At 38.0% G+C, this 24,583-nt stretch overlaps 1 protein-coding gene across 1 annotated transcript in view; it reads left to right on the forward strand.

Annotated features, from left to right (window-relative positions):
* The window catches only part of ADGRG7 (adhesion G protein-coupled receptor G7), a 66,288-nt gene that overhangs the window by 20,811 nt on the left and 20,894 nt on the right, over positions 1 to 24,583 (forward strand). The window contains exons 3-11 of the mRNA XM_005674854.2: positions 507 to 611; positions 4,598 to 4,707; positions 7,785 to 7,934; positions 9,214 to 9,317; positions 16,601 to 16,740; positions 16,855 to 16,962; positions 20,330 to 20,493; positions 21,049 to 21,204; positions 24,008 to 24,120. Of these exons, the coding sequence (XP_005674911.2) occupies positions 507 to 611; positions 4,598 to 4,707; positions 7,785 to 7,934; positions 9,214 to 9,317; positions 16,601 to 16,740; positions 16,855 to 16,962; positions 20,330 to 20,493; positions 21,049 to 21,204; positions 24,008 to 24,120 (1,150 nt within the window). The remainder of the gene's footprint in view (positions 1 to 506; positions 612 to 4,597; positions 4,708 to 7,784; positions 7,935 to 9,213; positions 9,318 to 16,600; positions 16,741 to 16,854; positions 16,963 to 20,329; positions 20,494 to 21,048; positions 21,205 to 24,007; positions 24,121 to 24,583) is intronic.

Consider the following 24,583-nt stretch of genomic DNA (forward strand, 5'->3'; position numbering starts at 1 on the left):
CACTCTACACACTTCACGCTGCCTGCTGAGGATTCAGAGCCTTAGAACTCACTCCAATAATTTACAACATTCTGAACAGCCAGGGTACACCCCCACAGAAACCCATGCCTTTGGCTGTTTGCTTTAACCTCCACCCTCGGTCCCTTTGCCTCTGTAGGCTCTATATCTTTGATTTTCAAGATTCCAACTAATGTAATACACTATCCTTTCCGATGTGTTACTGCTCACATCCTACCTATACTGGGTTATATATTGTGCACATTTTAACTGAACCTGTTATGTAATGTACTAGTTACTGTAATGGTAGTAACTTAAAATATGTTGTTGCTGGGTGGTCAATGAGGCCTATAAGCCTTCTGTTACCCTTCAAATTACACTCTATAGATTTTGAACTTTGGCTTTAATCTGGTTTGAAATTCAGAAAGAAAAATGATGAAAATTAATAATGAAAAATTTTTGATAGTGATGAATTTATGATTCAAAAATATTTTTTCTTTCCATTACAGTTAATTTCTGTGAAAACAGTACCTATGGGAGTTTTACTTTTAACAGAATTCCCGTGGGAAGATATGGATCTTCCTTGCAAGTATGTGACAAGAACACTGTAAATGGTATGTGCTTTCCCAAGCATCTCCTCTGTCTAGGCATCTGAATTGCTATGCAGGATCATACCTGTCATCTCTCCAACTAGTTTTAGATCCCTGAAAGAGGCATCAGGGAAGATTTTGTTGAAGGAATTGGTTCCCTTTCATGATGCCAGTGTTCAGAGTTTTGGGTGTTAACTCACGTAATTCGATTTTCCTAAAAACTAAAATATAGATCAGTCAGTCAGTCAGTCAGTTCAGTCGCTCAGTCATGCCCAACTCTTTGTGACCCCATGAATCGCAGCACGCTAGGCCTCCCTGTCCATCACCAACTCCCGGAGTTCACTCAAACTGATGCGCATAGAGTCAGTGATGCCATCCAGCCATCTCATCCTCTGTCGTCCCCTTCTCCTCCTGCCTCCAATCGCTTCCAGAATCAGAGTCTTTTCCAATGAGTCAGCTCTTTGCATGAGGTGGCCAAAGTACTGGAGTTTCGGCTTTAGCATCATTCCTTCCTAAGAACACCAAGGACTGATAGAACAGTAGTAAATTCCTTTTAATTCTTTTTCAGTTGATTTATTCTTGAGGCCCCCTCCATCTCCTGGAGTTTGACCAAGTTGAGATCTGTTTTCTCAGTTACATAATTTATCTCAATTTTAAAGATTAGCCAGACTGTGGATTTATACCATATCTACTTTGCGACTTCATCTTTCTAGGTAGAAATGCAGCTGAGTCTGTCCAGCTAGTAGTCTTTCACCTGTTTGAATATTTTAGGTTTTCATCCTGGAACATTCTCTAGCTTCAGCATACCTTTTCTGAAGTGTGACAATGTGTTTTGCACAAAGGCTTTCTGAGAATAAAGGAGCAAATGATATTTTCTATTTCTAATCTGCTTTCTGATGATATCCAGGATTTTGATGACATATGTGATTTTAGTGTCAGATTGGGTAATATCTTCTAAGGGTTGCCCTTTAAATTCATGGACTCCTTTCCTGACTCCCACTGTGCCATGTGATTTCCCTAAATGTTTTAACAGCTCTTAGTTTACATTGATTTTTATCTGACTAGTCCTCCTGCCTCTCATATCTTCCTGTGGGTCATCATTCACTTCCCACAGAACCGGATATCACAGTAACTAACTCTAGCTTGTTTATGCAAGTGTTTGACTGAACTTCTGCCAATAATGAAATTGAGAAAATTTTCACATTTTATTTAGATATTGATCTCTATGTGTGTCAAGTACTCTTTGAAGCACTAAATAAATTACATGTACTGCTCTTTCCGATGCCTTTCTTTGCTTTATTCTAAGAGATTTTTGAGACCAGCATTCCATTTGCTGAATCTAAATTGCCTCTGCCCACATATATCACACTTACTCAAGTATTCATTATTCTGTTCTTTACATAGTTCCTCCTAGCTTCTTGATAAGAGCTCAGAGGTAAAAGAGGAGCTTCAACTATATTGGTCCTTACTTCCAATGATATGCCAACAGATACATACTGTCTTAATTTTTATGTTTTTTACATCTTAAATATTTCACTATAATTTACAAAAGAGATGTGGCTACAAAAAATAGCTGTGCTATTGATTTGGGAAGAGTAAAAATATCAGTTATATACCCATCAAGGGATATCACAATTGCTTGAAATATATTACATTATTGGAACAAGAGAACCTTTCACTTGGTTATGTATTTTTCTTTTCTTAGTAATTAGTATGAAAATGTTTGTTACACTTATCTTTGAATTTCAGATTGAGCCCATAAAATAATTTAAATATATAGATTTCTAGGAAGGGAGGTTCAAGAGGGAGGGGATATATGTATACCTATGGCTGATTCATGTTGATGTATGGCAGAAACCGACAAAATATTATAAAGCAATTATCCTTCAATTAAAAATAAATAAATTTTTAAAAACGGTATAGATGTCAACAATTAGTAAATTTGCTTTTTAGTTCAGTTCAGTCACTCAGTCGTGTCCTACTCTTTGCGACCCCATGAATTGCAGCACGGCAGGCCTCCCTGTCCATCACCAACTCCCGGAGTTTTAGTATTATATTAATAATTACTTCTAATTAACTTGGCTTTATATAGCAAATAACCAAAATACTTTTAATGATTTTGAGTGGATAGGTTCATACTTATAAGTAATATAGAGAAGATGCATTTGAACTATGGCCACATAAAAAATAATATCCTACATAAATGTTTAAAATTTTCATTATGCCATAGAGTAGAAGTGGAGTGATCATATAAGAATGAATTTAACCTTCTGCTTTAAGTGTTGTAGGAGCAACCTCTAGTTTTTGTGTTTCTAGTTGTTGCCCCTTATGCAGCTACCCAAAGCTGTCCTAAGAGTTCACCTACTGATCAGCTGTCCCACTAATGACAACTGGTAGTGATTTTATCTATTTACATCCTCTTAAGTACTAGCCAGAGGAGGACATTGAGTTGCCGAGGCTCAGGTGATAATCCTAGGAAATAAACCTGATGATTTATTGAGAGCCAGTAATATACTCTGTAGATGCTGCAAAAACTATAGAACTCTTTGCCTTTCACGTGTCACCCAGATTTGGGTAAAGATGAAAGATCACTATAGAATTCAGTATCTATTCAGTCCATGGAATTCTCCAGGCCAGAATACTGTAGTGAGTATCATTTCCCTTCTCCAGGGGATCTTCCTACCTAGGGATCAAACCCAGGTCTCTCACATTGCAGGCAGATTCTTTACCAACTGAGCCACAAGGGAAGCCCAACAATACTGGAATGGGTAGCCTATCCCTTCTCCAGCGGATCTTCCCAACCCAGGAATTGAACCAAGGTCTCTTGCATTGCAGGCGGATTCATTACCTACTGAGCTATCAGGGAAGCCCATATAATTAAATCTCTAGGAGGAATTTTTCACCTTGTTTCAGGTCTCTCCAACTAGTCTGTCATATCCAATTCAGTGCTCTTAGGTCCCTCGTTTTTGGAAGGCAAACCTTCCTTGCAGACTTCAAAGGAAGAAAATAGTTGACTGATCTTTTGAATTCCAGATTTAAAAATCTAGACAAGTGGTATCTGCCTGAAATATTCATGCAGTGGCTGTCTGATTCACTTTTCCCTTGCTGTGTATAAAAATATCCCAAACTTACTGGCTGATAACAATAAAGATATAAGCTCCTCATAGTCCTGTGAGTTGACTGTGGCAGCTGGATTGTGCTGGAAGGTTTAAGATGATCTTACTCACATGAGGCTTTGGTGCTGCCTGTTGGCTGGGGGTCTTCAGGTCTCTTCCACATGGCCTTTCACCCTCCAGTAGATTAGACCTGCTTCCTTATATGATGGTCTCAGGACAGCGTTTCTGATCTAGGCTTTGGAAATCAAACAATGTTATTTCTACCACATTTTGTTGATCAAAGGAAGATTCAGGAAATGGAGGAACAGACTTCACTTCTTGATGGGAAGAGCAGTAAAATCATATTGCGAAGGGGTTATGAGTACTGGAGCAGGTGGTTGCTTTCATTTTTCCAAGTATTCTTCCTTTATTCTTTTCTTTAAAATAGAAGTATCATTGATTAACAATATTGTGTTAGTTTCAGATATATAGCAAAGTGATTCAGATATATATTTGTGCACAGGGGAGCTTCTGTGGTGGCTCAGATGGTAAAGAATCCGTCTGCAATGAGGGAGAACTGGGTTCAATCCCTGGGCTGGGAAGATCCCATGGAGGAGGGCATGGCAAACCACTCTAGTATTCTTGCCTGGAGAATCCCCATGGACAGAGGAGCCTTGCGTGCTGCCATCCATGAGGTCGCTAAGAGTCGGACATGACTGAGCAACTAAGAATATGTGTATGTGTATTCTTTTTTTTGTTTCTTTTCCATTGTAGGTTATTACAATACATTGAATATAGTTTCCAGTGCTAAACAATAAACTTGTGTTTCTTTTAATCTGTTTTACATATGGTAATATGTATTTGTTAATCCCATAATCATAATTTATCCCTCCCTGCTGCTTCTTTTTATTAAAGCGGGCAATCCATTGGCAATTCGGCAGTGCAGTCTTGAAAATGGAGAGATAAAATTACAAAATGTGACGTTAGGAAATTGTAATCAAAATCTGGAAACCCTGGAAAAGCAGGTAGGCTATATACTCCATGAGATGGGCAATGGGAAAAAATTTCAGACTTTACATACTCTGTTCTTCAGATACTTGATGCCAAACCAATGCTTTCAAAACTCTCATACTAGAAATAGCAAAGACTAGTAACTGAAACTCGGAGAAGGCAATGGCACTCCACTCCAGTACTCTTGCCTGGAAAATCCCATGGGCGGAGGAGCCTGGTGGGCTGCAGTCCATGAGGTTGCTAAGAGTCGGACACGACTGAGCAACTTCCCTTTCACTTTTCACTTTCATGCATTGGTGAAGGAAATACTGGTGCACTCCAGTATTCTTGCCTAGAGAATCCCAGGGATAGGGGAGCCTGGTGGGCTGCCGTCTGTGGGGTCGCACAGAGTCGGACATGACTGAAGCGACTTAGCAGCAGCAGCAGCAGTAACTGAAACTATCCTTATATTTTAAAGTTGATATCCATTTGTGAAAACAGACAGTTGGACATGTTTGTTTGGCAAAGGTCAGCAAATGACAATTTATAGCATATTTTATTTTTTAGAACTATTTCAGTATTTTAAATAGCTGCATTTTACATTTGATATATATTATAAAGAAAATGAAAATATGTCTTTTCTTACTTTAGTTTTGATATTGTATATTTTAAAATAAAATTTTATTTTTTAGCACCAAAAGCATTTTGTATTGGGGTATAGCCAATTAACTGTTGTGGTAGTTTCAAGTCAACTGTGAAGGGACTCAGCCATACATACACATGTATCCATTTCCCCCCAAACCCTGTTACCATCCAGGCTGGCACATAACATTGAGCAGAGTTCATGTTCTATACAATAGGCCCTTGTTGATTATCCATTTTAAATATAGCAGTGTGTAAAAGACATTCCCTATGTCCTTAACTAGTTTTTAAATGGCCTCATATGTTTGACCACTGAAGTTCTGACTGAAAATAGATACCTAATGTTTGATACCAAAAGGAAGGTATTTTATGGTCTCTTGGATCAGAATAAAGAGAAACAAACTATGATCCAAACCCCTTTGAAACAGGAAGTTCAGAACCTGATGCTGGTCTCAGAGCTGTATTCATGAGCAAGTGAAGTGGGAAATATAATTAACTATTCTTTAATGCAAATTAGATTATTTTGACTAAGGATATACTCAAATGCAAATGCAAGGAATTGTTAACACCTGGGATCGAGCAAGGGGAGGAAGAAGAAATTTATTTGTGTTCCTCTTGGCACTAGGCATGTTTCATGTGTTATCTCATTTAGTCCTTACACAACCTATAGCTCAAATGGTAAAGAACTGGCTTGTGATGCAGGAGACCAGGGTTCGACCCCTGGGTTGGGAAGTTCCTCTGGAGAAGGGAATGGCAATCCACTCCAGAATTTTTGCCTGGAGAATTCCATGGACAGAGAAGCCTGGTGGGCTGCAGTCCATGGGGTCGCAAAGAGTCAGACATGACTGAGTGACTAACACACACACAACCTCTGAGAGTTATAGTTTCATTCTCATATTATAGATTATTCTAGCTAATCACACTTACATGTTATTGAGTACTAACTGCATGCCAAATATTTTAATTTTAAAAGTGACTATGCATTGATACATTCATTCTATAGATGAGGAAACTCTCTGAGAGTGTCCTATTTTGCTCAGTGAACTGCAGCCAAAAAGTGATGGAGCTGGTCTTTAAAGTCCACACTGTACCACACTGGCTCCCTAATCTCAGTTGGGCAAGGGAGTGGGTGAGGATGAGGGTAGAGTGTGGAGATGGCTGCCAACCACATAGGTTGTGTGGCTAAGACAGTAGGGAATCTACCTGCAATGCAAAAGACACAGGTTCGATTCCTGGGTTGGGAAGATCCCTTGGAGGAGGGAATGACAACCCACTCCAGTATTCTTGTCTGGAGAATCCCATGGACAGAGGAGCCTGGTGGGCTATAGTCCATGGAGTCGCACAGAGTCAGATATGACTGAGTGACTAACACTTGCACTTTCATACAGATTGGGGGAAAGGCTTCATGTTCTGGAGTCTGATAAGGCAGTTTTTGATCATCATTTCTCTCATTTGTAGGCTGCATGAACTTTGGGTGAGCTCTATAACCTCTCCAAGCCTTTAAATAGGAATGAGGGTGCTCAACTTGCAATATTGTTTTGCATATTAAATGTGATAACACCTATAAAACATCTAGTTAAATGCCTAACACATAGCAGAGATCTGGGCATTGAATGAGAACCTTGTTTCTACTGATTGGATATTGTTTCGGACTCTTCCGAAAGGGTAAATAGTCTGTGACCTTGGTTTGATTTTTGCAACGATGCTGCCATCTAGTGAAAACTAAGCCACACAGACACATACGTATTAACACCTGGCCTTTTGGAAAAGGAAATGGCAATCCACTCCAGTACTATTGCTTGGAAAATCCCATGGACAGAGGAGCCTGGTAGGCTACAGTTCATGGGGTCTCAAAGAGTCGGACACGACTGAGCGACTTCACTTTCACTTTCCACTAAAGATAATATGGATTAATATGTTTAGCCTCACAACCTAGAGCCTGGAGGTTCACTGGTACCTGGAGAGGTTTCCTAACTTCCCTAACTCTATGTGCTACAAAGCCAGCTTAAAAAATTTCCAGCCCATTGCAGGCTATAATTTTGTAAACTACTAATGAATTACTAGGAAAGTAGAACAAAAAAGGCTTGTAGGATAAAAATCCATTTTACAAATTATTAGATTCAACAGCATAGAATTGTTATGTTTCTGACCACTTTCAGTTTCTATTTTTATCTCCCTATGGACTCTGTAGCAATCAGTGAACCACCATTGGTCCATGGGTTATACCTAGAGGAGCCCTGACCTGGCTTAATTAATTAATCCTGGAAGGTATTAATAGAAAGGGCTGGGAAAGCCACTGGCCTACATGTACTGTGTCCTTTATGCAAAGGAAAAAGCAAAAATGAAAAATGGAGTGGATGTGATGTTCATGAGGTTGAAGGTCAATTCAGTTCCAGCTTATTCAAATGTGTTGTTTGCAAAGTGTTCAGATATAGTTTATAAAGTTAGGGCTTTTTTCTTTTTTTAACAGATTGTCAATATCTCAACACAGTCACAAAATATTTCTAATGAAGCCCAGATTTTAACATCAAATGCCAGTACATTAACTCCTGAGGACATCATGTCTGCTACTAGAGTAGTCGGACAGATTTTTAACACATCCAGAAATGCTTCATCTGAGGTAAAACTCATACGGTTTTTTAAAAAGGGAGGGGAACAAAGAAAGACGTTTCAAACTCTACTCCTTACTACAAAGTATGGACTTGGTCAGGGTTTTAGTTGCTCAAAACCATTTTGCAGAGCACTATCTCTGAGAGATGTTCAAAGGAATATCGATAAAAAAGGTCTACTTGTCCAAATAGTCTCTTTTGGGATAGTCACAAATGATTATCATGTTAAATCTTCTGGAAAGTCCTGGAATGAACAAATCTATTTCACTTTAGTAATATGTTTATCAATCATATTTGACCTCTCACCTCTATTCAATTCCAAATAACTTGAGTTCCAAGAAACTCACTCTGGATCATGCTGTTTTAAACCGGGATCCCTTTCTGTTGAGCATATTTGAATTTTAGTCTTGGTTTTCCAAAAAATTGAGCCTAGTTTACATTTCTGATATCATAACCTGTTAAACTCTGGTACCTGAATGAGAACTGCAGGCAGCATTCGCCAATTGGCACAGTTTAGGTACTGGCCTAGCAGGGTTTATAAACCGCCAATCTGGAAGGACCCAGTATCTGCTAGCTGGATATCAGCATGGCCTGAAAACATCTGTTTTATTCTATTCTTTTTAAATAGTTTATTTTAAAAATGTTTTTTGTTATCCGAGGTCTTTGGAAATAAAGTGGGATTCAAATTGCAAGTTAATAAATATGGAATTGAAAGAAATCTAATGACCACCAAACGTAGAATTTATGACAGGCTTAGCCCATAAGGACAGAATGGTGTCAATATCTATAACGAAGGCAGTTAAAATGTAATCAGGTGTGGAGACATTGCATCTGACATACTTCTGAGGTTTTAATTTTAAGAAAACTGGAAATAATTTTACTAAGCCTAATAGTTAGAGTACGTATAATTAAGGTCTTATATTAAGTATTATGGACTGTAATGTTTTAAAGAGCCCCATATTCTTCTTATTTTGTTTCCGCTTCTGTATCGAAACACCTGCTTTTGTGTTCTTGGGGGTGAGGGTGGAGGTTCTGTGAAACACCTTGCTATGAGGTCAATTCAGAGACCTAAGCCTCCTAATTAACTCAGTTTATATTTTCACTGTGCCTTGCCTTTATTCTCTCTGCCTTTTTAGGTGGAGAGAATACTTTCAAAACTAGTTTTGAAAAATATTTCTAGATTACCATACCAATGGTGCCACTTGATATGGTAATAATTCATGGTAACTATAATGATGATGATGGTGTGCAATGTGTCTTCTGTGATAATCAATGCCTTCTTCCTGGCAGGCGAAAAAAGTTGCTGTGACAACAGTGAGTCAACTTCTAGATGCTAGTGAAGATGTTTTTCAGAGAGCTGCTACTACTGCTGATAATGATGATACCTTTGCAACGTAAGCACAATTCCGGTTTGGAAGGAAAATCTAATGCAGTGCTGCTTACTTTCCTAGGTTACAGCATTAACAGAGGCGTCTATATTTCTCTCGTGGATACACTAAATGGCTAATTCTCTGGAGTGTGGACTAAAGCTGTAGCTTTCTAACTCCTCATTGCAGGGGTGGCCGTGGCCTGGGATATAGAGTAACTGGGATGATTCAGATTAGGACTTGTTTTCCCAGCCTTAGTTTGGCATGGCCAGGAAGCACTGTGGGCATAATTCTTTCAGCTCCTTTCTCAGTGCACAGAACTGCAAAAAAATGGCATAGCTTTCAAACACACATTTCTAGCTCCCGTGCACTCCCAACCCCACCCTAGTTCAGCTCTCCCCAAGATCCTAGTGTAGTTTGATTAAACTTTCTTTAGCTTTCCCAAGGCTACACTGAAAAAAAAAAAAAAAAAGAGGATCCAACTCTGCCTGCTTTCTCTCTTTTGGATTCCTATGTCACAGATTACTTCTGGTTGTGCATTTATACTAAAACTTGTATACTTTATTCATAGAGGTCTCTCACTAGGAGTCAGTGTGTTTCTATCTTCTATACAGTTTTCTTAATTCTTTAAAAATTTAATTAAATATGCATGCTCATTATAGAAAAAGAAACTATGTAGAGAAGTGAAATTTTAAATACTGTCTCACCCTAACCTGTTGGTATATATTTTTCAAGATTTTTTCCTCTGTGTGTGTATATCCTACTACCCACTCTATTTTCCTTTTAAGATTTTTTTGATGTGGGCTATTTTTTAAAGTCTTTTGTTGAATTTGTTACAGTATAGTTTCTGTTTTATGTCTTGGTTTTTGGCCACATGGCATGTGGGAATCTTAGCTTTCCGACCAGGAATTGAACCCACATTACTGCACTGGAAAGTGAAACCATGCCCGCTGGACCACCAGGGAGGTCTCTACTACATGTTTTTTAAATATAGAACTTGTTTTTGTCACTTTATAATACCTTATAAACATCTTCTTAATATAAATACCTATGTAGAATGGGAAAGACTGGAGCTCTCTTCAAGAAAATTAGAGATACCAAGGGAACATTTCATGCAAAGGGCTTGATAAAGGACAGAAATGGTATGGACCTGACAGAAGCAGAAGATATTAAGAAGAGGTGGCAAGAATACACGGAAGAACTGTACAAAAAAGGTCTTCATGACCCAGATCAGTGGAGAAATAACTCCAGAAAGAATGAAGGGATGGAGCCAAAGCAAAAACAATACCCAGCTGTGGATGTGACTGGTGATAGAAGCAAGATCCGATGCTGTAAAGAGCAATATTGCATAGGAACCTGGAATGTCAGGACCATGAGTCAAGGCAAATTGGAAGTGGTCAAACAAGAGATGGCAAGAGTGAACGTCAACCTTCTAGGAATCAGCGAACTAAAATGGACTGGAATGGGTGAATTTAACTCAGATGACCGTTATATCTACTACTGTGGGCAGGAATCCCTCAGAAGAAATGGAGCAGCCATCATGGTCAACAAAAGAGTCCGAAATGCAGTACTTGGATGCAATCTCAAAAACGACAGAATGATCTCTGTTCGTCTCCAAGGCAAACCATTCAATATCACAGTTATCCAAGTCTATGCCCCAACCAGTAATGCTGAAGAAGCTGAAGTTGAACGGTTTTATGAAGACCTACAAGACCTTTCAGAACTAACACCCAAAAAGGATGTCCTTTTCATTATAGGGGACTGGAATGCAAAAGTAGGAAGTCAAAAAACACCTGGAGTAACAGGCAAATTTGGCCTTGGAGTGTGGAATGAAGCAGGGCAAAGACTAATAGAGTTTTGCCAAGAAAATGCACTGGTCATAGCAAACACCCTCTTCCAACAACACAAGAGAAGACTCTACACAGGGACATCACCAGATGGTCAACACCAAAATCAGATTGATTATATTCTCTGCAGCCAAAGATGGAGAAGCTCTATACAGTCAACAAAAACAAGACCGGGAGCTGACTGTGGCTCGGATCATGAGCTCCGTATTACCAAATTCAGACTTAAATTGAAGAAAGTAGGGAAAACCACTAGACCATTCAGATATGACCTAAATCAAATCCCTTATGATTATACAGTGGAAGTGAGAAATAGATTTAAGGGCCTACATCTGACAGATAGAGTGCCTGATGAACTATGGAATGAGGTTCGTGACATTGTACAGGAGACAGGGATCAAGACCATCCCCATGGAAAAGAAATGCAAAAAAGCAAAATGGCTGTCTGGGGAGGCCTTACAAATAGCTGTGAAAACAAGAGAGGCAAAAAGCAAAGGAGAAAAGGAAAGATATAAGCATCTGAATGCAGAGTTCCAAAGAATAGCAAGAAGAGATAAGAAAACCTTCTTCAGTGATCAATGCAAAGAAATAGAGGGAAAGAACAGAATGGGAAAGACTAGAGATCTCTTCAAGAAAATTAGAGATACCAAGGGAACATTTCATGCAAAGATGGGCTCGATAAAGGACAGAAATGGTATGGACCTAACAGAAGCAGAAGATATTAAGAAGAGGTGACAAGAATACACAGAATGACTGTACAAAAAAGATCTTCACGACCCAGATAATCATGATGATGTGATCACTGATCTAGAGCCAGATGTCTTGGAAAGTGAAGTCAAGTGGGCCTTAGAAAGCATCACTATGAACAAAGCTAGTGGAAGTGATGGAATTCCAGGTGAGCTGTTTCAAATCCTGAAAGATGATGCTGTGAAAGTGCTGCACTCAATATGTCAGCAAATTTGGAAAACTCAGCAGTGGCCACAGGACTGGAAAAGGTCAGTTTTCATTCCAATGCCAAAGAAAGGCAATGCCATAGAATGCTCAAACTACCGCACAATTGCACTCATCTCACATGCTAGCAAAGTAATGCTCAAAATTCTCCAAGCCAGGCTTCAGCAATACATGAACCGGGAACTCCCTGATGTTCAAGCTGGTTTTAGAAAAGGCAGAGGAACCAGAGATCAAATTGCCAACATCCGCTGGATCATGGAAAAAGCAAGAGAGTTCCAAAAAAACATCTATTTCTGCTTTATTGACTATGCCAAAGCCTTTGACTGTGTGGATCACAAGAAACTATGGAAAATTCTGAAAGAGATGGGAATACCAGACCACCTAACCTGCCTCTTGAGAAATCTGTATGCATGTCAGGAAGCAACAGTTAGAACTGGACATGGAACAACAGACTGGTTCCAAATAGGAAAAGGAGTACGTTTAGGCTGTATATTGTCACCCTGCTTATTTAACTTGTATGCAGAGTACATCATGAGAAACGCCGGACTGGAAGAAACACAAGCTGGAATCAGGATTGCTGGGAGAAATATCAATAACCTCAGATATGCAGATGACACCACCCTTATGGCAGAAAGTGAAGAGGAACTAAAAAGCCTCTTGACGAAAGTGAAAGAGGAAAGTGAAAAAGTTGGCTTAAAGCTCAACATTCAGAAAACGCAGATCATGGTATCTGGTCCCATCACTTCATAGGAAATAGACGGGGAAACAGTGGAAACAGTGTCAGACTTTATTTTTTGGGGCTCCAAAATCACTGCAGATGGTTATTGCAGCCATGAAATTAAAAGACGCTTACTCCTTGGAAGAAAAGCTATGAGCAACCTTGATAGTATATTCAAAAGCAGAGACATTACTTTGCCAACTAAGGTCCGTCTAGTCAAGGCTATGGTTTTTCCAGTGGTCATGTATGGATGTGAGAGTTGGGCTGTGAAGAATGCTGAGCACCGAAGAATTGGTGCTTTTGAGCTGTGGTGTTGGAGAAGACTCTTGAGAGTCCCTTGGACTGCCAGGAGATCCATTCAGTCCATTCTGAAGAAGATCAGCCCTGGGATTTCTTTGGAAGGAATGATACTAAAGCTGAAACTCCAGTACTTTGGCCACCTCATGCGAAGAGCTGACTCATTGGAAAAGACTCTTATGCTGGGTGGTATTGAGGGCAGGAGGAGAAGGGGACGACAGAGGATGAGATGGCTGGATGGCATCACGGACTCGATGGACGTGAGTCTGAGTGAACTCCGGGAGATGGTGATGAACAGGGAGGCCTGGCGTGCTGCAGTTCATAGGGTCGCAGAGAGTCGGACACGACTGAGCAACTGAACTGAACTGAACTACTATTTAAGCAGTTCCCTGCTGCTGAACATTTAGATAGCTTCAGGTCTTTTGATATTTTGAGCAATCAGCATTCTTGTACGCAATCTTTGTTTGCATGACCTATTATTTCCTAGAAGTAGTTCTCAGTTCTCTAATAATTATGACCAGTACCTATTTAGTGTTGAGTCTCCAAAGTGGAAAAAGCACAAAAGCAGGAAACAGAACATTCACAAGATTAGACTTCTGAGAGACGGTGGTAGAGGTGTAAACAAGTGAACTAGTATATTTCATGACTTCAGATTTCACTAGGAGTCTGGATCCTTCTCACTGGCAGTGTAGATGCTCCCATTTTTCTTGAAGTTGGAGAAGATTGCAGCCATGAGATCCGGAGTCTATCTTCAGTGAACTCCCTTCAGAGCTGGAGGCTCTGTGTTTGCAGTCTTGCTGGAGGCAAAGGGGAAGAGTGGATGTTTTTGGTGAGAAGGGTGAGGAAAGAGCCATTGTGGGATTCAGCTGAAAAAGTCACAGGTCATGAGACAGACGAAAACACTGTCTCAGCAATAAACAGTTATGATTTTTGTTGTCTTCTGGCATGGAAGGATAAAAAAAGGCTGTATGATTTATGTGTAAATTCCAAATGGCATCAAAGAAGTTGTGTAAAGGAATAAATGAAACATTTAAATATAAGACATGTTGAAATATGAATTGATATACACTCAGACCCTCCTTCCTCCCATTCTGAATTTCTAGGCTACTTATTTTTCTAATGATGGGTTATCAGTTTACCCTCTCCCAGGTGATCTTTTGCATAAACTGCTGTGGACTCAGGTCTTTATTCATGTAGATAAGACTTTCATCTTCAGCTTCCAGCCTTAAGATCAGGTCACCAACCTGTTAGCTCTCCTCAGGAGAAAAATCTTGGTGACCTGCCAGCAGAGGTACTCTCTCTCCTGTCTCCCTTGGAAGGAGATTGTTCCTCGAGGCAACTCTTCCATTGACCTGAGACCAAAGTGCAAATTCTCCTGATAGACACCAGCCTTCACGGTGCATCTCACTCTGATTTTCCCTTCTTTCATTCCCAGGGGAGGAATTTTCAATAGGAATAATTAAGCCTCTCATTTTAAATTTGTGTTTGTCCTTACAATGGTATGCTGTCTTTCCCCAGTATACATGGGAGGTTGGTTCCAGGACCACACTCTCTCTTACCTTATCTGCTCCTGACAGATACCCGAATTCCCAGATGCCCAAGTCCCTTATATAAAATGATGTAGTTGGCCCTTTGTATCAGCAGGAGGCTCCACATCGACAGATTCAACCAACCATGGATGTGAAACCTGAGATAAGGAGGGCCAGCCATAATAACCTGTTAAAGCCAGGCTTTTCTGATATAATTGCTGTGCTGATGTAAGATTCCTGAGTGAAAGGGGATCTGGTTGCTTCTCGTCATTTGTACCAGGTTGATGGCCAGTCTCCTGACCAGCACCCACCTATCATCTGATCATAATGACGAGAGGAAAGAATAATATGGGAGGAATAAAACCCTCACATGGCCATGGCTAGAGCAACCCTTAAAAACGGCCAACACTCCCACGCATCTAGCACACTTTTCCTGTTCGTCTTCAATGCCTGAAGGAGCTTCCCTAGTATCCCCAGTGTTTCACAGGTACTGAGCTTTTAGTGGATGCTCAACAGATACTGTTGGTTGAATGAATCATGTTCCTAGCAGATTGGAGCTTTTTTAGGTGTTCCTCCTGTTGAAAGCAGTTCTAGGGTTTCATTGTTATTCATTAAGTGGGAAATACATAGTGTGAATTGCTGAAAATTACAGAAAATAGTATTATGAAAGGAAAACTTTTGAAATAATGACTTTACTTGACTGTTTCCTTATGAATGGTTACCACATTCTCTTTATGAAATTTCTTTAATTATTTAAAATTTTCTTTTTTTAATGTCACTTGGGGAAGGGAAAATATATATTAATGGCAGGAATAAAGTTTTAGAATGAAGAATAATTACATTTTAATGAAATTCTTTTATTTCTGGAAAAATTAGATTGAACCAGTTGTCTTAGACATCTTGTTTTGTCAAGAACAGAAAGAGTGCAAATATTTTTATGGAAAACAGGAAAAAGAAACAATCTTATGACTTATCTTTGAAAGTGAAAGTCACTCTGTCATGTCCAGCTCTTTGTGACCCCATGGACTGTAGCCCACCAGGCTCCTCTGTCCATGGGATTCTCCAGGCAAGAAAACTGGAATGGGTTGCCATTTCCTACTTCAGGGAATCTTCCAGACACAGAGGTCGAACCCAGGTCTCCCACATTGCAGGCAGACGCTTTACTGTCTAAGCCAATTTATCTTTGGAGAACACCAAATTAACAGATTCCCCCACTCCCTCCCATTGTCCATCTACTCTATCTTCAAACTTATCCAGAGTAGAAACAAACATTGTGAAAAGCTGCAGTGCTTAGTTAATAGCTGAGGCAATGAGCTCAGTTTCTGCTCTTCCATAATTCCCTATGAACTGTCACCTCAGAAGTCAACACTTAAATGGTTTGAAATCTGTGGGCTTTGGGTGAGGAGAGAGTTAAATAAGTGAATATTGAGTCTCAACACTGGAGAAACAGAATCACGTGACTGGTCAATGGGAGGGCATGGCAGGGCCATCCTTTTATGAGAAGACCAACGTAACAACGACTGTTTCTATTGGGAAATCTGTCCTTCTTGAATTCCAGCTTTCTGGCATCTAGGTCCAAGGTACCCTACAGTGGGGAAAGTTTACCAGAAAAATTTTGGCTATTCTTAATGGTACATTTGTAGTTTCATTGCATCATAGTCAGGAACTATGTCCTGTATAACTTTATTTTTTAATTTATTTTGAATTGAAGGATAGTTGCTTTGCAATATTGTGTTGGTTTCTGCCATACATCAACATGAATCAGTTAAAAAAAGAAGTATGTTACATACATACTTTGTATGTAACAAAGTAAGACTCTGATTTAAAAAAATCGACATTGTTACAGGATTGTGCCAGTATTGTGATTGCTTGACTTCTGTGGGCATTCCTTTGCACTGGAATGTGGGACACACACAACTGATTTTATAACAAATCTCAATAATAGTGTGTTGTTAACATTTTTTCTATGCAGGCTTATTGGGCAAATGGAGACTTATTCCTTGTCTTTGGGCAACCAGCTGCTGGTAGAACCCAATATAGCAATACGGTCAGTTAATGTCTCTTCAGGAGGCGAGGAGGGGTCTATAGGTGTTCTCTTCACTGTACTGAAAGGTGAGCTGTTTGTTTTAAGTTCTTGTAATAGCAGAGAATATTCTGCTACCAATATATGCTCTATTCATGAAAATGGAGACTTTTATAAAATTTTGCTTTTTTTCCTTCTCATAGGAACTAGCAATTTTCTGACTCCTGATTCCACAGATGTAGAAGTAGGTGCAGAGAAACTGAATCTCAATGAACAGGCTGAACTTCAGATCTTGCTCAACACCTCGAAAAGTAGGTCTCAAATTACGTTCCTTGAAAAATGTACTCAAATTCATGGAATTAATAGCTTAAAATCCATTGAGCAAAAAATTATGTTTACTTAAGTTACATACTGAATAATTTGCGTGTGAGTATGTTTGAGCTCTGACAAATTTTGGTGATCTCAAGTCTATTATTCTAGGCCACAGAGATGATTTTTTTCCCCCTGTCTTTCTTTTCAAAAACACTTGGAGGATGATAGAATTGAAATGCTCTGGCTTATGAACACAATCTGTTTTCCACCAAAAATGTAGCCAAATGGCTCAGTGTTATACTTAAAAATACACTTAAAAAGTACTCGGTCATAAACTTTGCCCATGTTTACTAGTGGAATGGTACTCACAGGCTTAAATTCATCCTATTGACTTGTCCTTGGGATATTTTATGTAATTGACACAGTCATCATATAGCAGTACTAATTTTCAGTTATCTCCTAGTATGATGCTCATCATGTGATCCTTATCATTGTGCATATAACCTTTTAGAAATTCTTGTGTCTAGCTTGTCGTGCCTGTGATATTCAAAGTCTAAAATTGAAAAAAATAAAAATAAAAAAAACAAAGTCTAAAATTGACAATTGACGACAATAAAGCAGACTGAATGCACACATTTACTTTCATTTTCTCCCCAAATAAAAAATCCAGTGCCAAAAAGTACATATTTAGAGAAACTAAATTCATAATTCTCATTGGTTATATAATTCTAATTGGCTACCTAATTCTTTATTGGTTATATAAATTGCAAATATCTTCCCTCCAGTCTGTGGCTTTTACTTGGTTTTTCATGTCATTTGTCATACTCAAATTTTACTTTATAATGCTCTCCAGTGCATCAATCTTTTTTTCTATAACTGGTATTTAAATTCATTGCTCTACTAAAGTCACAATTATAGTCTTCTATATTGTCTTCTGAATATTTTTAGTGTTTATGTTTATATTTATATCTTTAATGAACCTGGAATTTGTGTTTGTATTTGGTGAAAGGTAGATCTAATTTTTGATTTCATATAAACTATCATTAGAGTCAAACGGGTGGAAGTAACACTGTCTAGAGTCAAAGACTCGGATTGGACTGAAAGGAACGTTTTTATATTAAGTTTTTAAAAAAGACTTCAAGATTGATGTGTATAAGCAAAAATTATTGGCAATACAGGATCACATCAACAACCTTGTGTTACAGGGAGAAATATAAAGTTACTCCAGAAACTGAAGATCAAGTAGACAAAAATAGCTAATAAACTTAGCCTTTATATACATTTGTATAGTTTTATAGACAGAAAATAGATAATAAAAAATATTTTCAAATATCTATGGAGTGCTTCAAAAACTATTAGGCCAAATAGAAAAGCTGACACATTTTACCTAGAGCTGATTCATGTTGATGTATGGCAGAAACCAACACAATATTGTAAAGCAATTATCCTTCAATTAAAAATTAATTAATTAAAAAATAAAGCTATACAGGACATAGTTCCTGGCCACAATTCAATGAAACTATAAATGTACCATTAAGAATAGCCAAAATTTTATCCAGTTAAGAATTTTAAAATACCATTGTTAGAAACGAAATTAAAGGACAGATTACAGATCCCTTGAAAATTAATAGCAATGAGAACTCCTTAGATGAAACCCTATGGAATGTGGAGAAAGATGTAATTAAAGGAAAGTGTATTTCCCTTAATAAATCTATTAGATAATATGAGAAATTGTTAAAAAATAATCATTCACCTAAAGAGGCTTAAAAAGTAAAATAGCTGGCAAATCTAGAAAAAAAATTAATAAAATGGTATAAATTAATAAAAATGGGACATAATTAACAAATGCTAGATGGATCAACAAAATAAAATATTGATTCCATGAAGGCTAATGAAATATACACGTTTCTGATAAATTTGATCAAGAAAAGAGAGAGAAAATATAAATAAACATCAAGGAGGATTATATCTTGAAATATGGAGATTCTTTTAAAATCATAATGGTGAGTATAATTTGTTCTAGTGAATCTAACTATCTAGATGAAAAGATGATTTTCTAATAAACAACCAGAATACTGTAGGAATGAGGAAAGGGGTGAGTAGGGAATTTCATTTTTTAAATGTATACATTCGTATGGATTTGGATTTTACATCAAGCAGTCATTCTTTTATAAAAATAAGATTGAAAAGCAGCCATACTACATTTTTACGGTTAACTTTGTCACTTAGTGTGACAAAGAAGGAACAATTTGGTGGACTCAGTATGATGTGAAAACTCTTCAGAAGCCAGTCTTTATTTCCCAGAAGAGGACAGAGCAAAGTGGGGGCTGTGGAGGATGTGTTGGGGACTGTCAGGGACTTACCTACCTATCTCTCAAAGCACAAGACTGATTATGCTGGCCCACCACCACCATTTTAGTTTTCTTTGTATTTATTATGTATATAATATATATGTGTGTGTGTATATACACACAGAGACGCATACACACACAAATACATGCAAGCTTTTCACTTGTAAAGATATCAGAGTTTAGGGAACGTATTCAGCTAAAATGTATATTCATTGTTGTTGCTTCTGTTGTTTTAAATATGGCCAAGAGTTCTATGAAGTGTCAGGAGGCATTTCAAAGGTGGTTCTGTTTGACCGTTGCCACGGCCAGTAGCCCTGCTGCAGAACCCCCTGTTGCAGCCAGGCTCTTGTAGGCTCTCTGAGGAACAGCTGACCAGTTTTTCCAGTGTCCTGAAGGGATATGTCCCAGTCATCTTCCAGCCTTGGGCAAAAGCCTGTGGTTGTCTTGAAATAACAGAAACCACTAGTTCAAGAGCTGATGGAAAGTATTTATTCTGTTGAAAGAATCCCTGATATGCACAACTTGAGCTGCTGGCTCTGTGATTTAATAAACTGGTCTCTGCTCAGTCCCTCTGAAGAGGAGCCAGACCTCCCAGAGCAGTCCTCTAGGCACTGCTGTGCTGATGATCACTGTCTGCTGTTTCTTATTCAACTGTCAGTGGGGGAAGCAACATGGTCTTGAGCTAATTGTGTTCACTGTCTCACTGCATAGAAAGCAAGGTTTACTTTATACATGAGATCCTTTTGGTATTTTTTTTAGGTGGATTAGGCAGAAATTATGGTTTCCATTTAGAACATAAGGAATCTTAGGGAAAAAATTAATGTGGGTAGAATGGCCAATCATATGTTATATGTGTTAATTAGATGCTGCAGTTAAATAAAGGCAGCCAACAGACCATTATTTTCTGTATTTCACTTGAGTGTTAAGCAGTCATGCAGTTCAGTGGTGGCATGGGACTTTCTTACTTACCCTAGGGTTCCCTTATTGATTTTAGTGTCTTTTTCCCCCCTCACAGCTAATGTCAAGGCATGTGGCTTTGTAGTGTATCAAAACAACAAGCTTTTCCAATCAAAAACTTTTATAACTAAATCAGACTTTAGTCAAAAAATTGTCTCAAGCAAAACAGATGAAAACGTGGAAAATCAGAGCGCTTCTGTTGAAATGGTCTTTAGACCAAGGGTGAGTTTTCCCATTAACAGAAATAATTCAGCCCACTCTTAATTACAAAATCAGGGACAGTTTGGGCAAAAAAAAATCCTCTTTGAAAGTTTGTATGACAAGACTGACTTTAACTTCTTCCCCATCCATATTTTTATCACACTAGCTAAGTGTAAAATTAACTACTTTGAATTTTATATCCTCTTTCTTCTCCTTAATCTGTAATAAAGATGCTATGCTTTGTATCAGTACATATCATACATAATCATACAATTGATTTCTCATATGGGTAGCTCAGATGGTAAAGAATCTGCTTGCAATGCAGGAGACCTGAGTTCAATCCCTGGCTCGGGAAGATCCCCAGGAGAAGGGAATGGCAACCCACTCCATTGTTCTTGCCTGGGAAATCCCACGGACAGAGGAGTCTAGTGGGCTCTACAGTCCATTGGGTCATAAAAAGTCAGACACGACTGAGTGACTAAAACTTTCACTTCAAGCTTATCTTAGCCTATTTGATTTTTTCCACACAATTAAGCATTTTGAAAAATCAGTTGCCATTGTCTTATTAATTCACAGTACAACCAAACAGAATTCCATCTTCATTCCTATGCCTGTGTCTATTGGAATTTTTCCATGAAGGATTGGGACACATATGGCTGTCACAAAGAGAAGCCCATTAATGGACTTCTACGCTGCCACTGCAACCATACTACTAACTTTGCTGTATTGATGGTAAGGGTTTACATGGTAATCTCTTTCTGGACAAAAGTTTTACTTATACACAATTGTGTTATGTGCTGATTGGAAATGATTTGGGGATTAGTTTACATAAATACTCAACTCAACTTTGATTAAATGGGAAAACAAGGAATGAAGTTAGAGAATGAAAAAAAAAAGTGCTGGTAGAGGCAATTAGAATAGAGCTTTTTGCAAAATAGTCTCAAGATAGATGAATTCAGTACTGTGTATTTAATAATGAGAAGGGAGGCCATGTGCAAAAGAGGAGCTGACAGACTCCATTCAACTAACTTGCATGTCTGAAGCACGAAGGTGCTACAGCCAGAGGTAAGGCTGTATAGCTGAGTGCTAAAGATGGCTCAGCATGTACATATCTGTGGGTGAGTTTGAATAAGTTACTCAGAGCTTTTTCCATTATAGCATCTAAGTTACTAAATGTATGCCAGAAGGTATAAGAGGAAGAGCTTTCTAATTCAACTTGTCCCATAGTTCCTCTATGTGTTCTTTTCACTCTAATGCTACCCTGTATGAGTAATAACAGCTCTGGCATCCAGGTGTTTATATACCTCTTGAGAGTTCTTGAACTGACCTTTTTAGGAAGAGGAGCTTTGTTTATTGCATTTCCAGAAAACTATTATTCTGGCAAAAGGAAAAATATTTATTTTTTATGCTAGATGGAATGTTTTTATACTGCAGTGGAATGGGGAGGGATGTAGATTGTCTTCCCTTTATTAAGGGGCTCTTAACACTGTAAATCTTCCAAAGAAGTGGATGTTTTAATTTTCTGTTAGCTAAGAAATATTCATGTTTGGGAAGCCAATGGGGAAACATACTGATATAGCATAGAATATCAAATTATAGAATCTTGCTTTTAAAATATTTTTGAAGTAATTATCATTTTCTTATTTTAATTACCAAATATTTAAAATTGATTTTGATTATTTTATAACTTGCATTATAGAGAGATCTGCTTTCTCAGTCAGAAAATAGTAAAGATACAATTTTAATGTTTTTGGTATCTTAAGATCATTAGCATTACTGAATAGCTGTGTAAAAGTCAGATTGCTTTACATATTAAATGATACAGGTTATACTTTCATAGTTTTTTTTCTCCTGTTTTGAGGTCAAACTTTCAACTGTTCTTTCTAATATCTGAATCTGCCTCAATGCCCACATATTAATATTTATCATTACTTTTGAGTTGCAAAATTTTTAAAAAGGTGATTAGAATTATATTAATATGTAAAGTTTAAGAGCAGATAAACTCTGAGTGAATAGATGATTTCTAAGATCTAAAGATCTAGATATTCTATGATTCTTTGTCATCTACTTAGTATACTACACATGGGAAGTAATGTGACATTTTTGTCTTATAATTTTTTAAACATAATTTTGTTTACATTCATTTATTTTTAGCTACGCTGGGTCTTTGTTGCTGCATGGCCTTTTCACTAGTTGCGGTACACAGGCTTCTCATTGTGGTGGCTTCTCTTGTCGAGGAGCACAGGCTCTAGGGTGCGAGGGTTTCAGTAGTTGTGGTACTTGGGTTCAATAGTTGGTGGATGGGCCTAGTTGCTCCACGGCATGTAGGATCTTCCCAGATCAGGGATTGAACCTGTGGCCCTTGCATTGGTAAGCAGATTTTTACCACTGAGCCACCAGGAAAGCCCTTATGATATTTTTTAAATGAAGTTTATTTTTATTTTTTTCCTACTAAAGCAATACATACTCAATGCATATAGAGTGAAAGTCTACTTACTAAGCAGAAATATACTGATATGGGAAAATGTTTATGATATCTAAACAGTGAAATAGCAATTTGAAAATAATCTGATTATGTTAACAAAACCCTCTATATTTGTGCAAGAGATGTAGGTAATATTTGTAAACACATTAAAATAAAGGTCACCTCTGGGGAATTCCCGGGTGGTCCAGTTGTTAGACTGTGCTTTTCCACTGCAGAGGGCACGGGTTTGATCCTTGGTTGGAGAACTAAGACACCACAAGCCACCTGGCAGAGCCAAAATAAAAATATCACCTCTGGAGAAGAGATGGCAGGGTTTGATGTGGGGTAATAGCAGTAAAGAGGAACTTGTGTGTTTTAAAATTATATCTCTACATTTAACTTTCATGTTTTATAAATAAGTATATACAGCTTTTCTAATAATAATTTGAAAAATTAAAAAGTACAGGCAGGCAAAAATAATTCTATACATATGTCTCTATTCACCCAGTGACCACCATTATTACCTCTCCATATGTCTAAGAGTACATACTCATATGGAACATACTTTTCTGAGACTATATACTAAAATACTGGGGTAGATATAGGTATATTTCACAAAGGTTAGGTCCCCCTTTCCAAAAGCAAAAATGAATATCTTTTCATATCCAGGAAAGTATTTCTGCAACTTTATTTTTAGTACATGAGCTTAGATATGCAAGTTTCCCCTTGGATTATAGTTATGCATACAAATAATGTAACAGGTTAATAAAACAACTCTAGCCAATTTAGATAACACAAACAACTTTGATTTTAGACATTGAGTAATAGTGTTTATGTCTTCCCTCACTGAATTAGATAACTGTTCTCAAGCTGCTATTTCATGAATACTGCTTAGAGAGGAAGGGGTTGATTTATTTCCTTTTAAAACATATCTTTATATAAAAAGACATATCTAGATATTTTGACCAATATATTTGACTGTTTTAACCAATGTAACTCTTTGTGATGTTGACTTTCATAGATATTTCAGAGAAGCTATTTTAAAATAATGAGTCTTAACTTATTTTCCAGAGTTTCAAAAAGGAATATAAATATCCTGAATCACTAGATGTATTTTCCACATTTGGATGTGCACTGTCCATTGCTGGTCTGGCTCTCACAATTATATTTCAGATCGGCACCAGGTAAGAAGGGAAGCAGGCTCATCTCATGAGAGAAATTGTTACCTTGATATTATTTCCTCTCAGCATATTTCCGTTAGAATACAGCCTCTTGGAACTAGAAAGGAAGTGAGATTTAGTTCATCATGCTCATTTTATAGGATACTCAGCCCTGGAGAGGCTAAGAAATATTCATAAATAAATATAGAACTACAAAATATGTTAAGTGACTTGGAGGAAAACTACATGCCATGTTTATCACATAAAATTAATGTGGTCCTGTAGCTCATTAATGGGCTTCCCTGGTGACTCAGTGGTATGGAATCCGCCTGCCAAGCAGAAGACATAGATTTGATCCCTGGGTAAGGAAGATCCCCTGGAGAAGGAAATGGGAATCCACTCAAATATTCTTGCCTGGAAAATTTCATGGACAGAGGAGTCTGGTGGGCTCCAATTGAGTCCCCAAAGAGTCAGATACGACTAAATA

Source organism: Capra hircus, chromosome 1 (genome assembly GCF_001704415.2).
Source record: "Capra hircus breed San Clemente chromosome 1, ASM170441v1, whole genome shotgun sequence".
Classification (NCBI taxonomy): Eukaryota; Metazoa; Chordata; class Mammalia; order Artiodactyla; family Bovidae; genus Capra; species Capra hircus.